At 33.0% G+C, this 20,538-nt stretch overlaps 1 protein-coding gene across 9 annotated transcripts in view; it reads left to right on the top strand.

The window, feature by feature from the left end:
• LOC105323058 (myosin-IIIb) overlaps positions 1–20,538 on the top strand; it is a 40,599-nt gene that overhangs the window by 13,426 nt on the left and 6,635 nt on the right. For 4 of the 9 annotated variants that reach the window (XM_066075556.1, XM_034446933.2, XM_066075558.1 and 1 more), the window contains exons 6-32: positions 2,614–2,759; positions 5,443–5,463; positions 6,892–6,957; positions 7,677–7,767; positions 8,183–8,341; positions 9,939–10,055; positions 10,339–10,443; positions 10,581–10,664; positions 11,143–11,293; positions 11,379–11,430; positions 11,566–11,661; positions 11,915–12,026; positions 12,200–12,329; positions 12,608–12,818; positions 13,378–13,522; positions 13,848–14,001; positions 14,130–14,218; positions 14,545–14,674; positions 14,953–15,074; positions 15,780–15,794; positions 17,210–17,322; positions 17,637–17,786; positions 18,218–18,329; positions 18,541–18,703; positions 18,857–18,937; positions 19,130–19,288; positions 19,863–20,047. In XM_066075556.1, coding sequence (XP_065931628.1) covers positions 2,614–2,759; positions 5,443–5,463; positions 6,892–6,957; positions 7,677–7,767; positions 8,183–8,341; positions 9,939–10,055; positions 10,339–10,443; positions 10,581–10,664; positions 11,143–11,293; positions 11,379–11,430; positions 11,566–11,661; positions 11,915–12,026; positions 12,200–12,329; positions 12,608–12,818; positions 13,378–13,522; positions 13,848–14,001; positions 14,130–14,218; positions 14,545–14,674; positions 14,953–15,074; positions 15,780–15,794; positions 17,210–17,322; positions 17,637–17,786; positions 18,218–18,329; positions 18,541–18,703; positions 18,857–18,937; positions 19,130–19,288; positions 19,863–20,047 — 3,159 coding nt within the window. Of the gene's footprint in view, positions 1–694; positions 839–2,005; positions 2,025–2,124; positions 2,262–2,613; positions 2,760–5,442; positions 5,464–6,891; positions 6,958–7,676; positions 7,768–8,182; positions 8,342–9,938; positions 10,056–10,338; positions 10,444–10,580; positions 10,665–11,142; positions 11,294–11,378; positions 11,431–11,565; positions 11,662–11,914; positions 12,027–12,199; positions 12,330–12,607; positions 12,819–13,377; positions 13,523–13,847; positions 14,002–14,129; positions 14,219–14,544; positions 14,675–14,952; positions 15,075–15,779; positions 15,795–17,209; positions 17,323–17,636; positions 17,787–18,217; positions 18,330–18,540; positions 18,704–18,856; positions 18,938–19,129; positions 19,289–19,862; positions 20,048–20,538 lie in introns of those variants that run through there. The other 5 variants (XM_066075561.1, XM_066075563.1, XM_066075562.1 and 2 more) reach the window with 5 other exon arrangements.

The raw sequence follows: 20,538 nt of genomic DNA on the forward strand, positions 1-20,538 counted from the left end.
ACTCCATGAACTTCATTAAGTTGTGGTGTCGGACACTCTACAAATGAGCTGTTTTCATTAATGAAATGACAGTGATTGCAATTAAGTACAGGAAGTCATTTTAAATCAGTAATGTACTGGTATCACATGCAATAAGTATATAGAATGCATGCAATAATTATGTATAAGTGTTTCATATCGCCGAGCAATATTTCTTTGGTGCCATCTAACCACGGTGCGTTTTTAATAAACATGTACGGAATTCATTATTGGATTCCTTTGTTTTACTGCGAAACCAGATCATAAACAGATTGGCTTATTAATGATTATAAAGAAAACGAAAACAAACATAAATGTGTAACCACAGACATTTGCGTCAAGGTAGGGGCTTATACCAAAAGCTTATGTATCAAAAACAACAGAAATAAACAGATGTCTCCCTGATTTAAACCTCAGATTTGTTCTGATGTTAAGGTAGAGAAAGCCCCATTTCACTATGTGACACATCTTCTTACATAAGCTGATTTAGAGGGGAGGTTTATATGTTTATCATTCACCCACTCACTTGAATTTTTTTCTTTTGAAAACTAGGATCAGATCAATAGGCAGTCATTTCTACCTGATTTTACTTAATGATACTCAGAGAAATTGAATTTCCTCCATGAAGTATTGCATGTATAACATTATGGTATTTACAGAGGGAAGGAGTATAGAGCAGTCTTGGTTACTTGATAGGATGGTATTATAGCTAAAAACTTTAATATCAGTGGATTGTTAAAAAATTAGTTCATTGTAAACTGACAGTTGTGATTGCACGAGTTCAGCCTGGGATTAACACTTTTTATCCACCTCTTTATTGGTAAGTTCTCTGTCTGATAATGAGTGACGATTTTTACTCTGAGAAGTGTTTTGTGTCCTCCCTTATTAATAATATAATCAAGCTGCTGAAGGGCTACTGTATAATGTTATATACGAAAAGCCTGAACTGAGTGTGATGTGCAAACACCTACATGTATTGCAGCATAAAGACATAGCTTATGCTTTATTGGTCTCATCCTTGGAGTATGTCGCAATATTACATGTAGGACTTATGGCTGGATTCACGGATTACTCTTTTCCTGTCTGAGAGCTGAAGAATATATACTTGTTAGAACTTTTATACATTTTGATAAGGCATTCATAGAAGTTTGCATGCATTTGTCAGCTGACATCTGAATCTTATAAAGTATGTGATTTATGTTTTCTGCTATAACTGAAATTTTCAGTAACAATAGATACTACATCGTTTACATGTGTGTGGAGAGAAAGAGAGAGAGAGAGAGAGAGAGAGAGAGAGAGAGAGAGAGAGAGAGAGAGAGAGATTGTATATGCATGTAATTTAATTATGGTCATAGTTTGTCAAAAAGTTATGTATTTGATCAAATATGCTATTCTAATGGTTAATTTAGTTAAAAACTTCATTTAATGGCTATAAAGTCAGAATAGTGTGTCGTTGTTGCTTTCTTAATTTAAAAGGACATTTTATGTTTGTAACCTATTAGCATTTGGCATGCATTAGAGTCCACATAACCTTCTCACAGATATTTGTCAATAAATTTAGCTCCGTTTTATTTCCCAATTGCCCAAAGCCACATGGAATTGATGTGTTACCTGATCCCACGTCCAATTGCAGAGAGTAAACAATTGCTCTGATCCAGATAGAAATTAGTTTGACAAATGATAGTGATGGGGCATAAGGCCTACTAGTGCACTTGTTGATGGTGCTATAACTCTTATATATACCATATGCTCTTCACCTTAAATCTAATCATGTACAAATCAGGGCATGGCAAGGCTAGCCACCAGACAGCCATGCCTCATTGAGTTGATGTACAGAAGAGGTGGTCATCCATTTTACTAGGTAGATTCTAGTTGTGATGGAGTCTAATTTACTTCAGGTGTAAGTGATTTCAAGGTTGTAAATTAGCAATAAAGACATTTTCACTATCAAAACATTGGACTTGATGTCATGTGAAGTTCAGCAGGTATTGCTAGGGTATTGTTAGGTAAGTTTGTTCCGCACGTGAAGTGTTAGTCCTTTGGTTACGGAGGAATTTACCTGATGTACATGCATGTAGAGAGGAGGGGAGATTGATCAAACAAAGAGTGATTCAATGGACATTTATAGCTCACTGCTGAGAAAATTTATGGAAAATTAAAGCACTTAAAATTGGATATGTATGCTTTATCTAGCTCTCCTGAAAAACTGATTCAAATTATTGGATTTTGTTTTTTAATACAAGGTAGAAAAATGAGTCTTTGTAAAGTTCAAGTGAATATTAATTGCTTTGGTTTTAATATGTTTTAATGGATCTGTGGTCAGTGTCTGATGGCTTGTTCAGTTAATGGTATTCCAGCCAGTCCTTCTGGGATCAGCTCTAGATGAGATGATAGTAACAGAACTACCTATAGATTCATTTTAGATATTGAATAGCTTGTGTTTTCAGTGAACTTGTATTGAAAAATTTATCCCTGAAATAGCTTCAGTACAAATTTAATTAAGATTAACATTGAGTTTGATCTTGGACATTTAGAAGCAGTTATTTGGTTAAATGTTATTTTTCCCTTTTAAAAAGTGATATTTCATATCTTTAGGTAATTGCCTGTGAGAGACAATGTGAGTATAACTATGACATTCGCTGTGACATTTGGTCTCTGGGTATAACTGCCATAGAGCTTGCTGATGGGGAGCCTCCACTTTCTGACCTCCATCCCATGAGAGCGCTGTTTAAAATTCCAAGGTATGCAGATTAATTAAGATCACTGTAAAAATTACACTATAGTACACTGTGAGTTATTTTTATTTATTAACATTTATGTACTACATGTAGTATTAAACAAGATAATATATAGTAATAGATACTTACATTTTTTGTAGTTTTGTAGAAATACAGATTTGCTATTCAATGGTATACATCTAGCTTATATGAAATTTAGTTGCACATGCAGAATGTCTTAATCATCTGCATAATTTTTCCATTTAGTTTTCCATAAAACATTGCATGTTGATCCATTCAATCATATCTATTACACACAGGAAAACATACCTCATGGCAGTGCTTAAATGGCTGACTAAGTGTAATTATAAAGATTTTTTTCCTGTTTTTATAATCTTCTTAAGATGTTAATAGAGAGAAAATAAATATCATTTCAAGGAAATGGTTGTTAAATACATTGTATCGGTAGTTTGCTTTTAGCAAGTTATTTTCACTTTTCTAATGTTTTGCAAGCTGTACAGTAAATTCGAATGACATTTCATAGTATCTAGATCTATTTTAAGCTTATAAATATATGGAAGTTATAGTTATTAGATTCTGGATTTGATATAAAACACCAGAATAAGGTTACCAGTATTATGAAGTTACTTTTTGTTAGTGAAAGTTTATTGTTATCAGTGGGTAATCATTGGGTTTGTCTGGTTCTGAAATACTGACATTAAGATGTTGGTTGTTTGTTAAGATTGAATAGTTTTTGCTTAGTTACTTATTATCAAAGTATGTAATTTTTTGGAGTGTCAACATGGTGTCGTTGGTTGTGTCCCAGGTACTGAGATGTTGATTGTGTTTGCTAGTGATTTATGGTTTAGTCTAGTATTGGATTATTTGCATAAGAAGGAGTGTCTGGTATTCTTGTTTTGTTTTTCCAACATTGAAATGGTGGTTATGTATGGCACTGAATTTGTTTTAAGAAGTTGGAAATTGTATCTGGTAATGAAATTACTTACATTAAGATGTTGGTTGTGTCTTGTATTTGATTGTGAACATTATGAATTATTGATATGATGTTGTTTGTTTCTAGCACTGGGTTGATAAGCAAAGATGTTGGTTGGTCTGGTTCTTAATGGTAATCATTGAGAGGTTGGGTGTCTGGTTGTGTCGGGTACTGGATTGTGACATAGAGATATAGGTTGTGTCTGGTACTATTCTACAGGGTTGTCAACAAAGAGAAGTTGGTTTTGTCTGGTAATGTTTACAGGTATTTCAACGTAGAGATATTGGTTGTGTCTGGTACTACTCTACAGGTTTGTCAACAAAGAGAAGTTGATTTTGTCTGGTAATGTTTACAGGTATGTAAACATAGAGATATTGGTTGTGTTTGGTACTACTCTATAGGTTTGTCAACAAAGAGAAGTTGGTTTTGTCTGGTAATGTTTACAGGTATGTCAACATAGAGATATTGGTTGTGTCTTGTAATACTCTACATGTTTGTCAACAAAGAGATGTTGCATGGTTTTGTCTGGTAATGTGTACAGGTATGTCAACAAAGAGATATTGGTTGTGTCTGGTAATACTCTACAGGTTTGTCATTAAAGAGATGTTGGTTTTGTCTGGTAATGTGTACAGGTATGTCAACATAGAAATGTTGGCTGTGTCTGGTACTGCTGTACAGGTTTGTCAACAAATAGATGTTGGTTTTATGTGGTAATGTGTACATGTATGTCAACATTGAGAAGTTGGTTGTGTCTGGTACTGTATAGGTATGCTAACATAAGAGATGTCAGTTGTGTCTGATACTGCTGTACAGGTATGTCAACATTGAGAAGTTGGTTGTGTCTGGTACTGTATAGTATGCTAACATAAGAGATGTCAGTTGTGTCTGATACTGCTGTACAGGTATGTCAACATTGAGAAGTTGGTTGTGTCTGGTACTGTACAGGTATGTCAACAAAGATATATTGGTTGTGTCTGGTACTGGTGTAAAGTACTGTCAACATAGAAATATTGGTTGTGTCTGGTACTGCTGTACCTTTATATAAATATTTAGATGTCCTTAGGTCTGGTACTAAATTGTTGACATATAGACACTGCTGTTCAGGTATGTCATTATAGAGATGTTGGATGTGTTTGGTATTGCTGTACAAATATATCAGAATTTAGATGTTGGTTTTGTCTGGTACTGCTATACAGGTATGTCATCATCAAGATGTTGATTGTGTCTAGTTTCATTGCACAGGTTTGTTAACATGGAGATGTTGGTTGTGTCTGGTTCTTTTGTAAATAAGGTATGTTAGCATGGTGATGGTGCAGATGTAAGGTTCTGGATTGTTTGATGCATCATGTTTTTTATAAACTAATTAAGACAAATTGTGATTAATTAAACTGAAGTTTACATTTTTTCTCCTCACTAATATTTCATCAAGGAATATCTGTTTTGCTTTTAACTTTTGAACAAACGAGTCTTAGGATTTGGTTTGCAAGGTATATGAATGAAAGCAGTGCAAGACTTATGAGATTCACAATTTAATCATAGCATGCACAGCAGGGTAGTGCATGCCATGCCCTCATCTTCAGCATTAAGCCATCATCCCCATATCACATCAATTAACATACTTTGTTATGATTTAATAAACTTGTTGATTAGCTTCTTAACCTAGCCTGTGAGAATCTTGTTTGAACCAAGTTTCCTGAATCTTCTCTCATGTAGTCTGTTGAACAAAGACCAGAGGTGAGTTTGGACTATGGCTGTGTAGTCAGCATGCTGCCACGCCCTAGGTCTCTGTTCTTAATGTAGGATATATAATGCTCAGTTTTCTTTTTTTTTTGAGCCGCATTTTTAATTTTTAATATCATAGCATGCTGCTGCTGCTCTTTCTTTTTTTTTTTCTTATGTGTTTTTTTTTTCTGTGGACTTTTACTTAAATTGTATCACTGTGACCGTTCAATGATCTTTATGTTAGTAAATGTATTCAAATATATATTTCACAGTCACTTTGTTGGAGAACCATTTTCAAGAGAAAAGACTTTTTAGATTCTGTTAAAAGAATTTCTCTGTTGATTATAACAATTTTATATGTGAATGCATGACCTGAAATTATTATTTTTTTTTAAAGAATTTATACCTAGTATATTTGGTTTAAAATTCTTCGCCCTACAAATATGTTGTACTCTTTGTACATGTAATTGATAAATATGAATATGATTCAGGTATATAATTAAGATGCAAAATAGCTCTGGCACAGTAAATATATTAACAGGCTCTTTCAGAACTCAAATTTATCAATATGTTGGATGGTTACTTTAAAATAGTTTAATATATTACTTTATGATCACTGATTGTATCTATGAAAGTTGTTTTAAAGATTACAGAATACTGTGCATACTGTTTTTGAGTGGCATAGTGAAATTTGCTTCGAATGAAAGGTTTGAAGGTTATATTAAATGTGTACAAAAATTAGATTGATTATTATTAGTTTGTGTGTGGGGTGTTTGAGGGCTTTCTTGATTTATAAATTTTTGCAGTGATTATCAATCCTTTTTACTGTATAGATTAGCTTTAATTAGTTCTCCTCTATTTCTTGTTCTCTAGTTAGAATATGTTTGACAGTTGAATTAGCAATGCTAGTCTAAGAGATGAAGCTATCTCTAGTTTCTTTAAGTACAGAGTGAATTAGTAATCATATGCTGAATTTTAGAGCATAGCATGAAAATTCTATAACATGTATTCTATATTTCCTTTCAGTAGCAGCTATAAAATATTATCTATTTTAATTCATATCATTATAAATGATTTTTAAATTTTTAAATAATTAAAAAGCTTGACAAAATAAAAAATGGTGCAACTTGTTAAACAATGCAGAGATTATAAGTCAATAGCAGATAATGAATTAATTTCTCACCTGATGCCAAGTTCAACACAATTAAAGCATTCAATGGTCCCAATGGAGTTCTTTATTACAATGAGGAAAGCAATTAATTGTATGTTATTCCATGGTATTTGGTTTTCAATAGCCAGATAAGCTATTTATTTCCCTTCTCTCAGCATCAGAAGAATTTTATTCCTGCTACATTTCACGGACTTTCCTCATTTCCTGATGTTTTATGTGCTTCCATGCCTTTGTTTTTCTTCATTCAGCAATGTCTTTTGACTTTACAGAAACCCTCAACCTCAGTTTGCGAACCCTGATCGATGGTCCGAGGATTTCAAAGACTTTATAGCTAAGTAAGTATGCAGGAGCTGTATCAATAGGTTTTCTACATTAATACAGGTAGGAATACATGCAATTGTCAGCACTTCAAGTGAAAGCTTTGGTAGCAGATAGATTAATTTTGCTTTAAAAAATTTATTTTATCGGAGAAAGGCTTTTTGAAATAACAACTTAAATGATTGTGAGTACCCAGATTTCTAATTTTGTTTGAAAATAAGAATTTTCAAATCTAATGTTAATGAAATCTTTATGTTAATTGACTTTGAAAAAAATAATATAACCTTTATATTCATGGGATATATGATATTGCAAAAGCAGATTTTACTATCAATTTTGTCATCTTGACAGTCATTCACAAAATTATGGTAGGAGAAAAATGACATCTTACTGTTTAAAAATTGATTACCGAGTACTAAAATGGACTTGAAGCATTACGTAAGGATCTTAGTCAGGGAAGTGCTGCAATAAAATGGTGAAGAGGCTTTAATACAGCCAAGTACAGCTAGTATGCAATAAACTAGCTCTTGTTGATAAATTTGAGACTTGATGAATAAACAGTTTTAGATTTGAAATTTTGGAATGCTAAGATCAATATTTGATAGGTAGCTAATATAAAGTAACTATTACTGGAAATCATCAGAAGTGTGGGTTTAAATGAGATCAAGAAGCCTAGCTGGTATATATCTATTAATGCTTGATGAATTTGCAAGTCTTTTTCCTTTTTAAATTCAAGGTGCTTAATCAAAGACTTTGAAGTTCGTCCATTTACTCATGATCTTCTGCGGCATCCATTTATAGCCAAACTTCCTGACGACACATCACAGGTAAATTATCTCACAGGGCAAGATGGATCAAACAACACTATATTCTTGTCCAATATTTGATTTGAATTTTGCAACTTTTAAAGGTCATTCACTTCTTCTTTTCTGAAAGTGTTAGACCATAATAGCATTTTCATCCTGTCTTCTGCTTTTATGACAGTTGTCTGCCCATCAATGCATGTTTATTTTAAACAAATAATTTAATATCATGCAGTTTGAGCATTGTATGCTTAGATACTATATGTACCATACATGTACATGTAATATATCTGAATTGTCATGAGACCATTCAATGACTCATCCATGCCCTAATGCAAATTGACTGCTAGAACAAAATAATTGTGAAATTTTGTATCCAATAAATATGATGTAACTTCTTGTGGTCATTGCTCTTTAAATATAATATGTTCATTAACAGTTTCAGAAAAGACTTAGAGAACTTACATCCAAAATGGAAACTACACTGCATGAACCAGAAATCACAGCCAAGAAAGGAAGGCTGAAATCCCGACGAAAATCTCGCAAAGAGAACATCAACACGACTGATGATTTAGCCACCCTGGAGAACTTAGATGAGGTAAACTTGTTCTTTGAACAATGAATAGAAATTATCAGTCATAAGAGTAAGATTTAATCCCATTGGTATACCCGTATAATGCTTTATAACTTATTTTTGTAATTTTTTAGCTTACCTTAGCTGAAAGCTCAAGTGAGCTTTTCTGATCACATTTTGTCTGCTGTCCGTCTGTCCGTAAACTTTTCACATTTTTAACATCCTCTCAAGAACTATTGGGCCAATTTCAACCAAATTTGGCAAAAATCATCCTTAGGCAAAGGGGATACAAAGTTGTGAAAATTAAGGGCCACATCCTTTTTCAAGGGGAGGTGTTTAGAAATTAATGAAAAATTTTGAGAAATTTTTAAAAATCTTCTTCTCAAGAACCAAAAAGCCAGGAAAGTTAAAACTTGTGTGGAAGCATCCTCAGGTAGTGTAGATTCAAAGTTGTGAAAATCATGACCCCCAGGAGTAGGGTGGGCCACAATGGGGGGGGGGGGTCAAAGTTTTACATAGGAATATATAGAGTAAATCTTTAAAAATCTTCTTCTCAGAAACTAATCAGCCAGAAAAGCTGAAACTTGTGTGGAAGCATCCTCAGGTAGTGTAGATTCAAAGTTGTGAAAATCATGACCTCCGGATATAGGATGGGGCCCAATGGGGGGGTCAAAGTTTTACATAGGAATATATAGAGTAAATCTTTAAAAATCTTCTTCTCAGAAACTAATCATCCAGATGATTCTTTATAATTGTTAAGACTTCGGCTCCAGGACAATTCTTTGGCCTCACAAGAAGGTTCAGAGTTTGATGTAGCTTTATATCCCATATATAAACAATTGTTAAGGATCTTTTTGAGAACTGCAATACTCAACATGTGATATGACCATAAAATCATCCTGTTAGAAAAGGGACTAATGATTATAAACATAAGAATATCCAGGGGGAAAAATGGATTTTATTTATACAGGATCTACATGTATTATTGTACATTGTCCAGATAGTTTGTATTATGTCTCCATTACGCTGATTTTATCATACCTTTGTTCCTCATGTGAGCGATGTGGCCCATGGGCCTCTTGTCATTAATTTATTATCAACTTGAATTTCATTAATGGATATACGTTTGATTTATGTTTCCGTGAATCACTTTGGTTCTTTTGTTGTATGTCATCTACATGTATTTTGTACATTATAAACTTATGAGAACCTACAAGGCCTTGCAGACTTAATCAATGGTAACATATATAAGCAGCTTCTCTTCAGTAATGGAACTTGAACAGTTAATTTTAGGTCTTCTTCCTCTTCATATTGTCCTAGAGGTTATACCTTGTGGTATAATGGGTTATTTTGGGTCTTGAGGCAATTCTTGCTATTGGAGGCAAAAGCGTATTTGACCATAAATGTCCTCAAACTGTTTAAAGATCTTTTTAATGGGGAGATTATACAGATCTGACTAGAAATCTGTCTATTGCCCTATTGATGTATTATGTACATGTATGTGAAAGCATTACTCCACTCTCAGACTGTATATATATCTTTAATGTTGTATGGTTGCATGTACAATTTCAAAGACTTTTTTTGATGGTTCACTGCCTAACAATGATGCATTGTCTTTCAGGAAACAATAGTTTCTCAGCTAGAGAGTCGATACAGCCAGGGACAGATCTATACCTACATCGGGGATATACTGCTGGCAGTTAATCCCTTCAGACCACTCATCATTTATACAGAAGAGGTAGCTCAGCCAACACGAATGAAAATGGGGGGTTTTATTGTGTTATATTTTTTTATTTTACTTTTAAGAGGTTTTTTTTCATGAAAGTTTATTGCATTTCCATTTCAAAACCAACTTTTTAGTATGCCTAAGTAGTCATTTTTCTAGTTGAAAAACTAGTTTTAATAAAACTTTATTTTTTAGTTTCTGATACCTGAATTATATGCATGGATTGCTGGGTGAATTAAAAATCTAAATATATATATGTATATATCATTATCTGTATTTTATTTTTTAAAACTAGTACTCTCTGAAATACAAGAATGCGAGCAAGGATGACAACCCCCCACACATCTTTGCTGTGGCAGACCAATCCTACCAAAGCATGATGCACAACAAGAAGAACCAGGTACAGACTCTGTTTAGTACTTACTAGTACCACCATTGGTTAGCTTGTGTAGCTGTAAGGCAATATATATTAACCACATTGATATGTAAGATGAAATGAGGTAATTTTTGCCTAAAATGATGACGTTTTGGTTTCAGTGTATTGTAATCAGTGGGGAATCTGGGGCAGGGAAAACCGAGAGTGCTAATTTACTGGTGCAGCAGCTGACACAGCTAGGAAAGGTAGGGCAGGGTACCAGCAAACAACACCGAAATGAATATTATTTCAACACTTTTGTTAAAATTCATGATACATATGTACTGTAATCATATATTGGATATGATGTTTAGAAAGATTGATTTTTCAAGAAATTGGCATGGATTTGATTAAGCATATTTCTGAATGAACCCATTTATATACATTATACCAGAGTAATACACATAGTGATTGAATTAGTTTTTTATTTAGTGGAAGATGCTTTACACCAAAAATGCTAAATAAAAAAGCCAAAATTACATGTAATACCATTTACAGTAAATGAAAATTTTGAAACCTTTTTGTTTTACCTTCTGTCTTTGTGACCTTTTGTCTGTGTTACCTTCTGTTTGTGATACCTTTTGTTCATGTTACCTTTTGTCTTTGTTACATTCTTTCTGTGTTTTCCTTTTGACTATGTTACCTTTTGACTATGTTACCTTTTGTCTACGTTACCTTTTGCAGGCTGCTAACAGAAACTTGGAGGACCGAATTCTACAGGTGAATCCTCTGATGGAGGCATTTGGCAATGCCAAAACTGTCATCAACGATAATTCCAGTCGATTTGGAAAATATCTAGAAATGTTCTTCACCAACAATGGAATGGTTGTCGGAGGTATGGCATATCTGCTTGCTAGTACTTCAATAAACTCCATGTTATAAAAGAATAATTGTCATTAAAATTTTATCTTTCTTTGCAGCTAAAATCACGGAATACCTGCTAGAGAAGTCTAGAGTTATATCGCAAGCAATGTAAGATAATTTATTTTACTGGGTTTTTGCCTAATGCTAGATTGTATTTTTTTTCACCGTTAAACTTAATTGCATTTCAAGATTTTATTGTATTCTACATCCAGGGTAGTGTACTGGTATATGTATTTCTTGCAGAGGGGAGCAGAATTTCCATGTGTTTTACTATATATACAATGGACTGAGTCCTTCAGAAAGAGCAGAATACAACCTCAAGGAGAACACAAGATACAGGTAATTAATCATTTTGTTATATATACTATATGTTAGTTCATTCTGCATGTATTTTCTTTTATTCAATATCCGTAGCTTTATAGAGGTATTACTTTGGGATAGATTTGTACATTCAAATGTTATCATCATACTTCCATTTTTTTAATATTCAAACAAAAATTCTTCATATGAGAGTTATAAACAATGAAAAGATTAGGTGGTTATTCTTTCAAACCCATCATAAATCTTCACATCAAACCTGCAATTTCTGTAGATACATTGATGAGTATTCCAGTCAAAATCCAGATGTCTCTTCATTGTCCGTCAACCGGGTCAAGTTCAAGGCCATAGAGCACTGCTTTGACATCATTGGATTTAAACCAGAGGTAAGCCTTTTAAGTTTATTCAAAATGCCATATTATCATCATTGGTAATAAACAGGATGTATACAAGTACTTTTACTCTGATTTATTTTTTCAGCACCAAATAGAAAAAATCTAATCTATGATGCCAGTTATTGTTTTTACATTCTAATGTTCACATGATTTATATTTCACAGGAAGTAAAGGCAGTATACAGTGTGATCTGTGCAATATTACATACGGGTAACATAGACTTTGATGAGAAAGAAACTACTGACCATAAAGGGGACGCCTGTGTAATCACCAACATGGACCTTGTCAATACCAGTAAGTGCACCGATCTTTCTATGTCTTGTAGTACTTCCAGTACTTTGATTATTTTTGTTGAGATTGTTATCCAGGTTTGAATTTAATGTACTGATTTTGTAAAGCAGGCTTTGCTTACTAGCCAATACAAGTATATCATTTAGAATCTAAATCAAAAGTTGCTTAAAATCAGTACTTCTGTTATCAGACTTACTATTTTACAATGGTGCAGAAGTGAACACAATTCTTGTTCTTGTCATTGGAGTCTGATTATCATGTTTCAACTTTCTACTCGCTAGTTTCCCATTTACTTGGAATTCCTGCCATTGACCTTGTGGAGTCCTTGACAACGACAGGAATGGTAGCTCGAGGAGAGCTCATTGTGAGAGATAACTCTGTTCCTGAGGCCATTGATGCCAGAGATGCCATGGCGAAGGCTCTCTATGGTCGATTATTCAGCTGGATCGTAAATCGCATCAACAGTCTTCTGAAACCAAGCACGATGGGAAGGTAAGCTTATTAAATATAGCCTGATTTTTTTGCAAATAATTCAAGATCTGTATATGCCATTAACCACGTTAACCTGAAAGTGATTTGTAATACTGTGGTTTCATTAGTATTTGTGGGCATCAATTTTTGGTGATTTAATGAAAATTACTATTTTATGGATGCATAATTTTTTGGACAATAAACTTACCAAGTAGATTCTTTGTCATGTATCTTTTCTTTGTTAAACTTGCCAATTAAAATATTGTTGTTCACAGCAAAATCTACATAAAATTAGTCTTAAATGCATATTGATGAAACCACAGTATATGTTTAATGGTTCTATTTTTACATATACTTCAAAGAAATTTAATAACATATTTATATGATCTTTTTCTTTTGGTTTATACCTAGTTACAGTCATGAATCATTAACAGTTGAAGTTCAGTCATAGAACTTGTTTATCTCTTTCACTTTCCATTATCCATATCTCAGACTGTGAATTTCAGATAACAATTAAAAATATATAAACTCTCTAATTCTTTGTTTTCTATTGTTTTGTTGTTTATCTTGCTGTTTACAGAGACGACAATCAGCCCATTATCGGATTGTTGGATATCTTTGGATTTGAAAACTTTCCCAAGAACTCCTTTGAACAACTCTTGATCAATATTGCTAATGAACAAATCCAATATTACTTTAATCAACATATCTTTGCATGGGAACTGGTAACTATATACTTTGAAAATTTGGTTGCAATATTAGATTACAATAAACATCAAATCACAGTAAATAGAGTACCGGTGGTTCTTCTGTTTCACCACTGCATTTAATTCTAAATATACATAGGAATCAAACACTCATGTTGCGTGTACATTTTATTTAAAAGATATATCAATATTTTTACTCATTTTATAATAGAAAATTGAGGCATGCATACATTGAAAAATTAACCAGGATAAGCCTTTAGATATGCATATTTTTATCTTTTATCAATATTTTATATAAGCTATAGAAGCTAAATTGAATCTTTGATATTTTGTACAATTTCAGCAAGAGTATCGGGGGGAAGGTTTGGAAGGAGTCAACATATCGTTCGTAGACAACCGCCCCCTGTTGGACATGTTTTTGATGAAGCCTCTGGGGTTACTGGCCTTGCTGGACGAGGAAAGTCACTTCCCAAAGGCAACAGACATGTCCCTTGTTGGTAAGGGAAACCCTTTTATCTCCACCGAAAATAGTGAATGTCAACTTTCCTTTAAAAAAGAGGGATTTTTTTTTAAGATGAGATTTTTGCTTTGCACTCTTTCATTTTCCTTTTCCTTATTATTTCAGAAAAATTCCACAAAAACATTCAAAATAACAACTACAGCAGACCAAAGGGAAATAACCTCACCTTTTCTATAGACCACTATGCTGGCACGGTATAAGAATTTTATTAAGAATTTATCCTTGACTGTTTTCTTGTCTAGTTCTTTATTACAATAATTTTAGTTTGAGCTAGATCTTTATCGATTAGGTAGCCTCTCCACTTCTTTGTAAGTCATATTTGTACAAAATCCATTTAAGCTCGTCAGTTCCATATTATTCAATGAAGTTTTTAAAAACACATACACAAAACAAGAATCCAATTAGATTTTTACTTCATTATTTAACTACAAGGTCTAGTTCCAGTTTGATTTTAGTATAACTGCATGAAAGAGAACCTGGTGTACTTATATCACTTTGGTATTCTTACTGATCTCTCCAGGTGGTGTACGATGCGATGGGGTTCCTGGAGAAGAACAGAGACCGACTCCCTGGGGATGTGGTCAGCATGCTGCGTGCCTCTAAGAATGAGGTCATTCGGTCACTGTTCAGTACCCCCCTCACAAAGACAGGTAAATCACTGTTCAGTACCCTCCTCCCAAAGACAGGTAATACGGGTTGTATAATGAAGGGGAAGTAAGCGAATAGACAGAAATGGTTATACACTTGTTAAAATTATGTCTAATCAACTGACATACACTGTTAGATTTGGTTTGTGTTAACAATGCAGAAGCAAAACGTTTAAAGAATTCTAATTTTGCTTTGTGTTAGATGACACTTACATCCATTAGCCGAGGATTTCCAGTATGTAGTCATGAGATAAACTACATTTGCAAAACTTGTATTTTAGGAAATCTAGCAGATGGCACTATCAGATCCAGTCGACAAACTCCGGCCAGTTCTCCTGGGACATCCGGACCAATCCAGATCATGTCTTACAACTCCAAATCCTCCAGCATGGGAGGAAGTCGGGTAAGGATTCAACCAATCATACTGTAGCATGAAAACCCAATTGTCAAGAGAAGCCAATGAAATTGATTCGTTGTGTTGCCATTTAAGTTCTCCCTGAAAAGAATTCACAGTTTGTATTGTTTGTATACACAGAGTATTACTCCCTTGATTTTATTTATGTTTGAGATTTAGAACAAAGAGAGTGTGTATATATATATATATATATATATATATATATATATATAGATTAAAAAAAAAAAGAAATTCTTAATTAATAGTTTCACAGTGAAATATTTTCAAACCAGAAAAAAACTTATTAATTATGCAAGTTAAAAAGAATAGAATGGATATTCATATTAAGTTAATATATTGATGTACATGCATCATTATTTTAAGTCAACATTATTTTGAATTATTAATGATGACAAATTAAAGCAATATCTTTATTTGAATGATAATAAATTGGTGAATATCAAATATGATAAAATATTCCTCCAAATACTAGTATCGTACACGCCAAATATAATACGTTTACAATAATAAGGCTTGATTAATGATATGTTCAAATTAAGAAAAACATGCATTTATGAATTATCTGAACGTTTGTTATAAAAAAAAAATTCTAAATGGTATATTTCATTTCAACCTACATGTATCTTGATTTTTTTTCATAGCCATTCACAGAATGTTATTAAGTCTTGCTTTTTGAACACACTATATTTGCAGATCTATGGTGCTCTTGTAAGTAATGGCATGAATTCATTGCCATTCAAACATTCGTCATCCTGATTTTGTTTGTTGCTGCATTGAATTTCGCACTAAATATATAACAAACTCAAAAGCTTTGTGGCAAACTCTCAGTTTCATTATAAGTGTTTTTCATTTCTATATAATCACCTACCATTCATATGCTGACTAATGATCAAACAGAAATACAAAAAATCTAGATTGAGTGTGTTTTGTGCAATGTTGAATTATCTGATTATGTTTATGCATAAACACTTAAACTTTTAAGCTCTATATATTTACTTATGAACTTCATTGTGGAGACAGAATGCATGCAAGTTTTCATCATTATAATAAAGTCTATTAAATAAAACTATCTGTATATACTGCAGTTATAATGGGTATGATTGATTTTTTAAAAATAAATTCATAAAATAAATATATGTATATGTAGATAGCAACATGTAAATATGACATTTAAGTTTACATGTTATTATAAATATGAAGTACAAATGAACTAATTTTAAACACAGTATTTTACTCACCGGAACTTCATTATTAGCCACAAATAAATCTGTTAATATATCTTCCAAACTTTATCCATATCATCTCATGTAAATAGGAAGAGTCTTCAATATAAAACTCAATTGACAGATGGAGGCATCACAAACCACATACAGATCAATCAGTTATCCTTTTTACAGACATTACTAATAGTGATAGTTCACTTTTTAGTCTTAATAAATCTATTCCTTTAATAAATGTCTTGATATATGCACTTAAGAGTAGTGAATATTAAATTGCTCTCAGTAATTATAGATAAGTTTTCCTTTTTTTAAATCAGAAATCTTTATTTTATGTTGTTCTGTACTTTCAATTCAAATTTTTAAAATCAAATTTAGAATGATTTACTATATATTTCTCATACACACTTGTTTGAAACTTAACCCAAAACTTTAATAATCTTTTTTATCCTTTTAGATAGTTAGGATAGTTTATTCAACTTAAATGCATGTACATGTATAAATAAAAATTTTATATCTGTGATAATGGAAACTCGTCCGTTCTTGCAACAAGATTTTTACTCAGTAAGAAATTGCATGAATGAAAAAATTCTTTGGAAAAAGTATATCTACAGTGTTCTTATCACAATTTTTAAAAGGTAATATTTCATCAAAATTTGATTTATAGGTACAGTGTCACTAACATGTGGCATAATAAACTATATGTATATGTACCAGTATTTGGCTTTCTGTCTGTTGGTGATCGAGCTATACAATGTTTATCTTAAGAATGTAACAGGGAAGGTGGTGTTGAAAGCTACTAATCTTAATGTCACGTTTTAGTGTAAATTTTTCTTAATTCTTGATTTCTGTCTTTTCTGTTCTTCTGACATAATTTTGATCAGTTTGATGCTTTGTTTCATCCAGGGGTCAGGATCCACCAGTATGACCAAAATTCAGCAGACGGTGGCGACCTATTTTCGATTCTCCTTGATGGATCTGCTGGCCAAGATGGTGGCGGGCTCTCCTCACTTTGTCCGGTCAGTCTCTAAATGAGGACCCCTATGAATCCAAAAAAAAGTCTGAGATGACAAAGAGGAAAAGTGATGTATTGGGGGTTTTTTTCAAAATAAAAGAAAATCCCAGTATTGTAATTTCTTGAAATATTGTTTGTAAACTTTAAGAATTTTGTTGAAGATGTACCACAAAATTATCAGAATCTGCTAGAAGTCTTTATTTAATACCATGAAATTATGTCTTTAAAAACTTTGTATTTGTAACAACAATGTGACTATATACCTTTAAGTATCCCTTTCTATATCATTGATAAGTTGTAATATTGTGCGTTTTGTAGATGCATTCGTCCTAATGAACAGAAGCTTCCTGATGACTTTGAGCCTGATAAAGTGACCACACAGCTCCGTTACACGGGGGTCCTGGAAACGACACGCATTAGGAGGGAGGGCTACTCCCATCGCATTCCTTTCGGAGAATTTCTCAAAAGGTTACCTACTTCACTCATACCAAATTAAATGATTTTCCAGATTAACAAAAAAATAAGCTGTCAAACATTGACAAATGAATTTAATTAACTACAAGTTAAGCAACTTTATGCATTGCATTTTAATACAGGTAATACAGTGCACCATAATTTCATGCACATAAGTCCTACAAAGAAAAACACAGATAGACTCTACTATTTTTCCTTATACATTTTCAAATATCTGCCTTCAATATTTAATCTAATGTGAGTTTAATTTGTCTGCATACATTATTGGCAGCATCTTGCTCTCTGCCAAACTAAACTTCTTTAAATTTCGATTCTTGCTGGGGATTGTTGAAGGGTGTGGGTATCAGATGAATACAAATACATTTACTAATTACATTAATATATCAACAAACAGGATTTACAGGTTTCTGTGTTATGTGTTTCAGGTACTCCATGTTGGCCTTTAGGTGGGACGAGAAGGTGGAGCATACTCGAGACTGCTGCTTCACCCTGCTGGACAGACTCAACATGTCCATGTACCAGCTCGGCAAGACCAAGGTATGTACAGGCAGTGGTTTTGACATGACACAGTGATGAGTTCATGGGTTCTGAATTTTTACATGTGAGTTTATTGGTGAAGTCCACAGGTACTGTATACATGTATGTAACTGTAGATAAAAGTGAATAGACTTGTATAAGAATGGGAAACCTTTGATAATCATAAGGAATATTTCTATACATATGATTTACATACAAACTTTGTTTACAGGTTTTTCTGAAGTACTACCATGTGGAGCAGCTAGCTAGATTGTATGAGCAGAGAAGCAAGAAGATTACGTGTATACAGGCCACCATTCGGCGGTTCCTGGCCATTAATCTATTCCACAGACTCAAATGGCAGAGGGAGAAAGCTGTGACCAAAATTCAAGCATGTATGTAATGTGTTTTAATTTCATTTTGTAATGTTAATGTGAGTTTTTTCCAAAATGTTAAAAGGTTGTTTGAATTGGGTTTTTTATAAGGCAAAGTAATATTTTCATGGTTAAAAATTTGAGATTCATGAGGATGCCATTATTTTTTTTCAGGTATAAGGACATATTTAGCAAGAAAGCAGTACAAAAAATTGTATATTGCACAGAAAACTTCAGCTGTTCAACTACAAAAAGGTAAGTTTGTGTACAATATTTTATTTACAGTTAGAATTTTTGTGAGGTAAATATACTTGTACATATAGTTTGAATTACTAGCATGATTTTGGGGAAAACTTTAAGAATCCCAATTTTGCAGAATTGTTTACCAGATACCGATATTGAACTATAAAACATAACACTAATTTTTTGCATTTGATTGGTCAATAGTGTTTAGGGGATATATGGTGAGAAAGAAAATGAAACCAATGATTGAGGAGAGGAAAAAAGCAGCTACTACAATACAGGCCAGAATCAGGGGCTACTTTGTCAGGAACAAACAGAAAAAGTCACAAAAGGAACAGGAGAGTGCTCTCAAAATCCAGAGAGGTACGAACAGTGGTATTATCGAGAGTGACGGGAATTATTTCCTTTGAATGTTGCTGATAATTCTTTTTTAAATTATATTACCTGAAAAATATTAGGAATAAATTGATAACATGTGACAGATTTTCTAATTTTTGTTTTTTGAAGACAAGGAAATGGGTGAGACTTGTTGTAGCCCAGTGATGTGAAATCTCTGCTAGTGTTCTACTGTCAGACTCTCTCAGTGTTCAGATCTTCAATCTCTTAATTACTGTCCCTGTCTTTTACATCTCTTGAGCAAAATCTTAATCTCAAATTGTCAAACCAAACATTAACCTTCTTTGTAAATGAAATGAATCTCTCATACATCTTTGTTGAAGTTTCCTTTGTTAAAGAAGTTTTTGAAACATTGACTGTGCAGAACTTAGTCATAGAAATTGTAGTTAGTGCAGCAAACATTTAAGCTTTTTGGATTGTTATTTTGACATGCTGCAAAATTGTTTTGCTTGATCTCTCATTTAATCAATTAATATGAATCCTAAGCCAAGCATTAATAGAAGCAAGATTATGTAAAACTCTATTATGACAATTTTTACAGCCTTCCGTTCCCACAAAGCAAAGAAGGCCAGCAAGAAGGAGCAAGCCCTGAGGCAGGGAGACAGAGAAGTGGCGGCGGTCCTCATACAGAGCTATGTACGGATGTGGCAGACCAGAGTCAAGTACCTGAAACTTCAGGACTTCAAATTCCAGAAGGAAGTGCAACTCAGCTTATTTGCCCAACAGGTAAATCAAAGCTAAAGTGAATAGCATTTCAGGTCAAAAATAGAATGTACCTGTAACTCGGGTAGTATCATGCAGAGACAAAAATAACAGAGATTGGCAGCTGATCGAAATCTCGCGAAATCCCGCAGTCCCTATTGTAAAGTGTTCCCAATTTAAATCAGTATATCTTTCTAATAAACAATTATATCGAAATATAAACAGCTAAAACCTACTACCAAAACATTCAAAATATTATATTTTCATGAGTTTATGTCATATAAACAATATTAAAAGAGGAGTTTTAGGAGGCAGTTGGCTACCCGCCGTCCGAGATTTCGCCGATGTTTTATAGCTGATCAATATATTTTCTATATATATCAATCTTATTTTTCAAATTTTTTGTTTCAAAAATGTCTAAAACCTATGCACACTTTTCATTTAAACAATATACTTTTGGATTAAGATCATCATCTAAGTAAGGTTGGTCCCGTACCATTTTTCAACAACAAAAA

Source organism: Magallana gigas, chromosome 2, assembly GCF_963853765.1.
Source record: "Magallana gigas chromosome 2, xbMagGiga1.1, whole genome shotgun sequence".
Classification (NCBI taxonomy): Eukaryota; Metazoa; Mollusca; class Bivalvia; order Ostreida; family Ostreidae; genus Magallana; species Magallana gigas.